This window comes from Dipodomys merriami, unplaced genomic scaffold, assembly GCF_024711535.1.
Source record: "Dipodomys merriami isolate MVZ:Mamm:240054 unplaced genomic scaffold, mDipMer1.0.p SCAF_24, whole genome shotgun sequence".
Classification (NCBI taxonomy): Eukaryota; Metazoa; Chordata; class Mammalia; order Rodentia; family Heteromyidae; genus Dipodomys; species Dipodomys merriami.
In genome coordinates this window covers 15,712,180-15,716,468 of record NW_027203826.1, presented here as the reverse complement: position 1 = coordinate 15,716,468, position 4,289 = coordinate 15,712,180, and the positions used below count along the sequence as shown (strand labels likewise).

Here is a 4,289-nt window from a genome sequence, read left to right as displayed (position 1 = left end):
TATTATATATTATATATAACATGACAATATAAATATAATATAATGTATATTATAATTTTCTAGTAATATATATATATGCATATGTAGAGAGAGATAAAAAACCCTTCACATTTATGAAGGGTAGTTATTATGTGGCAAAAAGAGCCACAATGTGTCATGTTTCAACTATAATTCCCCGTCATTGATCTGAACAAGAAAAATCAAGAAAAAAATGTTCAGGGATTTAAATATGTTCATTTTCTTGTCATTTTTTTCTTATTTTTTACTCAAAATGATCATGTCTCGTTCTGTTACTATACTCAACTGTTTTACTATGAATAATATCAAGACATACATAACGGAGGTAGAAATCAATGAATGCACTACTGATTGTACTCTTTCTGGTTGATTACCTTTGCACCTGCTTCATGCTCCAGTCTGTACATCAAGAAACTCGAACTGCTAACCAAGAGAAGTAGTACCCCTCCTGTGTCTATGTGCAGTGTGTTGGAACGTAGGGTAGAAACAGTCACAGCTTGTGGAGAGGAGTGAGAGTGGTTGACTTTGAACCTAAGAAGAGCCCCATATAAAACAAACAAACCAAAACATTACACCAAGTGGCATATTGGAATAAGTCAAAATTACAGAAGCCCTCAAGGGCTCAAATCTCATCCTAATCTTCACAATAATTGAGAAACTTATTTCTTCATATCAACAAAATCTTGTTTGGAGAAGGAAAATATTAATATGTAGATATATGTAATTGGTCCCGAGGAAGAATTAAACTAACATGAGGAAGAGTTTATGCAAGTTACAATGTCTCAAAGACTACAGATTGTACATAAGTAGATTGCATATGCATATTAGTGTTCTTTATAAACATCATAGCCCTGTGAAATTTACATGAGTAATGCAAAGATGTGTAAAGTAGAAGAAAAACATCATTTTATCATAACCATTATCATATGTGCATTACTTGATGGCAGAAAAATGGGTTGACAATTTAGGAATCAGATTTTGTGTGTGTAAGGATTTCAGGAAAGTAAAAATCACAGGGAAATCCTAAATGCATATATAATTATGAGGAGAATGACTTTATCTAGCTAATGATGCCTTTTCATTTCCAGGACAGTGATTTGGGATGGTAGATATATTTTCAGCAAAGATACAAATTACATAAAAGCATACAAGAGATAGACCATCAGGTTAAGGATCAAGTTTATCTGTATAAAGCAGTAGCAGATGAGGTAGAACCAAAATTAAGAACTAGAAGAGTGAAAAATAGAGGCAAATTTTATTTATGTTTTCTTTTTTGAATGTTTTCTATTGTATAAATAGTGTACAGAAGGGTTACAGTTACATGAGTAAGGTAAATAGTACATTTCCTATTGAGCTTTATTAACTCCTCCCTTTGTTTATCCCTTACCATCCCTTCCCTTCCTACCTCCCTAACTCCTCCCTCTGCCCTCCCCCTCAAGTTGTAAAGTTAATTTTCAACATAGTGTCTTGTACATCTCATTGTTACAATGGGTAAACATGTATCCTTATTTCAGAATTTTGTGATTTCCCTTCCCCTCCTCAAATTAGAAAAATGTAATACAAGATGCATGGTACCAACATCAAATACAATGAAAACCGGGGTTATACTGTGGGGGAAGCACATACAAAAGAAGCAAAAAAAAATCACATAGTACATTTTAAATACATTAAAAATAGCAAGAAAAAAAAGTTGTGTCCCTATCCTGGGGTTCATTTCACTTAACATCAGCTTATATGGTCATATGTGCATAGCTTTTGAGCTTTTCTGCTTGTCCTAGACTTATACTAGTTATTACAAATAAGGGAAACCATGGGACTTATGTTTCTTTGGTCCTAGCTAACCTCAATATAATTTTTTCCAGGTCTTTCCATTTCCTAACTGGGGCAGTGTCATTCTTTTTTGATGGAGACATAGAATTCATATATATATATATATATATATATATACATATACATATACATATATATATATATATATATCACATAGTCTTGATCTATTCATCTACTGAGGGTCATCTGGGTTAGTTCCATGTCTTAGCTATGGTAAATAATGCTGCAATAAACATAGTTGCGCTGGTAGCTTTAGTATAGCCTTGTTTGTGATCATTTGGGTAAATGCCCAAAAGTGGGATTTTGGGTCACAGTGGAGCTCTATGTGGAGTCTTTTGAGACTCCATACTGCTTTCTTAAGTGGTTGAACAAGTTTACAATTCCACCAACAATGCAGTAGGGTTCCTTTTTGGCCACATCCCCTCCAGTGTCTGTTGTTATTAGTTCTTGATTATAGCCATTCTAACTGGGGTGAGATGGAATATCAATGTTGTTTTGATTTGTAATTCTTTTATGGCCAGAGAAGTTGAGCATTTCTTCATGTGTCTATTGGCCATTCTTATTTCCTCTTCAGAGAAGTTTCTCTTTGAGACTTTAGCCCACTTGTTGATGGGTGATTGTTTCTTTGAGGATTTGTTGGGGGATTTAGTTTTTTGAGTTCTAAGTATATTTTATCTGAACAACAAAATATTTGTTACCAAATCAGACTTTTGATTTCTTATTGCAAATCTGAGGATTCAGTTGGAGACAATAAAAATAAAGTAATCTTGGCTTTCTTTAATTTATAAATTCATAATAACCTATAATCATGGGATTGGTCAGAAATTCTAAAGAATGGATGCTTTGGCTATTTATTGATACATGCTTATTATGGCTAATCTCTCTGACTTACAGAAATAGTACTTGAGATAAGAGGTAAAGAACATTAGTTTTCACAAATTAAAAATAACCCAATAAGGGCTGGGAAAGTAGCTCAGTGGTAGAGCACTTGCCTTGCATGCATGAGGCCCTGGGTTCGATTCCTCAGCATAACATAAACAAAAAAAAAGCCGGAAGTGGCGCTGTGGCTCAAGTGGTAGAGCGCTCGCCTTGAGCTGAAGAGCTGAGGGACAGTGCCCAGACCCAGAGTTCAGGACCCCCCCAAAAAATAAAACCAATAAAACTACAGCATGGTGCAACGTAAGTTATTCACATTAAATATTGAAAAATTTCTCTTTGACTTTCTCACTCTATTCTATCCTGATTTCATGTTTTAATGTTTAAGGGCACTACACGGCAAATGTTTTCATGGAGAAATGGAATCAAACATCCAGCGATTTCATCCTTTTAGGGCTGTTGCCCCCAAACCAAACTGGCCTCCTTCTCATGATCCTTTTCCTCTTCGTGTTCTTTGTCGCTGTTTTGGGGAACTTGACAATGATTTGCCTCATCCGTATAGATAACCGGCTCCACATCCCCATGTACTTTCTCCTCAGCCAGCTTTCCCTCATGGACTTGATGTACATATCAAACATTGTTCCCAAGATGGCATTCAACTTTCTCTGTAGTGAGAAAAGAATATCGTTTGTGGGATGTGGAGTGCAAATCTTCTTCTTTGTGACCTTAGCAGGTTCTGAAGGCTTACTGTTGGCCTCCATGGCCTATGACCGCTATGTGGCCATCTGCCACCCGCTCCACTATCCCATCCGCATGAGTAAAACGATATGTGTCAAAATGATCATAGGATCTTGGTTACTGGGCTCCGTCAACTCCTTGGCACACACAGTCTATGCCCTTCACATTCCTTACTGCAGATCTAGGGCCATTAAGCATTTCTTCTGTGATGTTCCAGCCATGTTGACTCTGGCCTGTGTGGACACCTGGGTCTACGAATACATGGTGTTTGTGAGCACAAGCCTGTTTCTCCTCTTTCCTTTCCTCGGGATCACTGCTTCCTATGGTCGGGTCCTTTTTGCTGTCTCTCGTATGCGCTCAAAAGAGGGAAGAAAGAAAGCCTTCACCACATGTTCAACGCATTTAACTGTGGTGACCTTTTACTATGCCCCTTTTGTCTACACTTACCTTCGGCCCAAGAATCTCAGATCCCCTTTGGGAGATAAGATTTTGGCTGTGTTCTACACCATCCTCACCCCTATGCTCAACCCCATTATCTACAGCCTGAGGAATAAGGAAGTCCTGGGGGCCATGAAAAGGGTTCTTGGGATGATCCCTTGCATGAAAAATTGAGGGTTCTGTGCCTATTCTTCTTTTATCCTCTTAGAACTTACCTGACCTAAACAGAGCACACTATCCAATGAAAAGTTACTAAGGCCACCTGTGTAACCAGTTTTTTTCTAATGACATATTTAAAGGTACAAATAAGTAATATAATGACTTACTAAGTAATAATTGAATAAAAGTGATAACATTGAAATTATTAATTCAGAACTTTAAAACCACTA

General features: G+C 36.8%; 1 protein-coding gene across 1 annotated transcript; it reads left to right on the top strand.

The window, feature by feature from the left end:
* Nucleotides 1–3,135: 3,135 nt before the first annotated feature.
* On the top strand, nt 3,136–4,074 carry LOC138835514 (olfactory receptor 2L13-like). The gene has a single exon (XM_070034006.1). It carries the CDS (start codon nt 3,136–3,138, stop codon nt 4,072–4,074), a length of 939 nt encoding a protein of 312 aa, XP_069890107.1.
* Nucleotides 4,075–4,289: the final 215 nt, after the last annotated feature.

Coding starts and splice junctions, on each gene's coding strand:
- LOC138835514 (XM_070034006.1), top strand. CDS start 3,136: ATGGAGAAATGGAATCAAACATCCAGCGATTTCATCCTTTTAGGGCTG.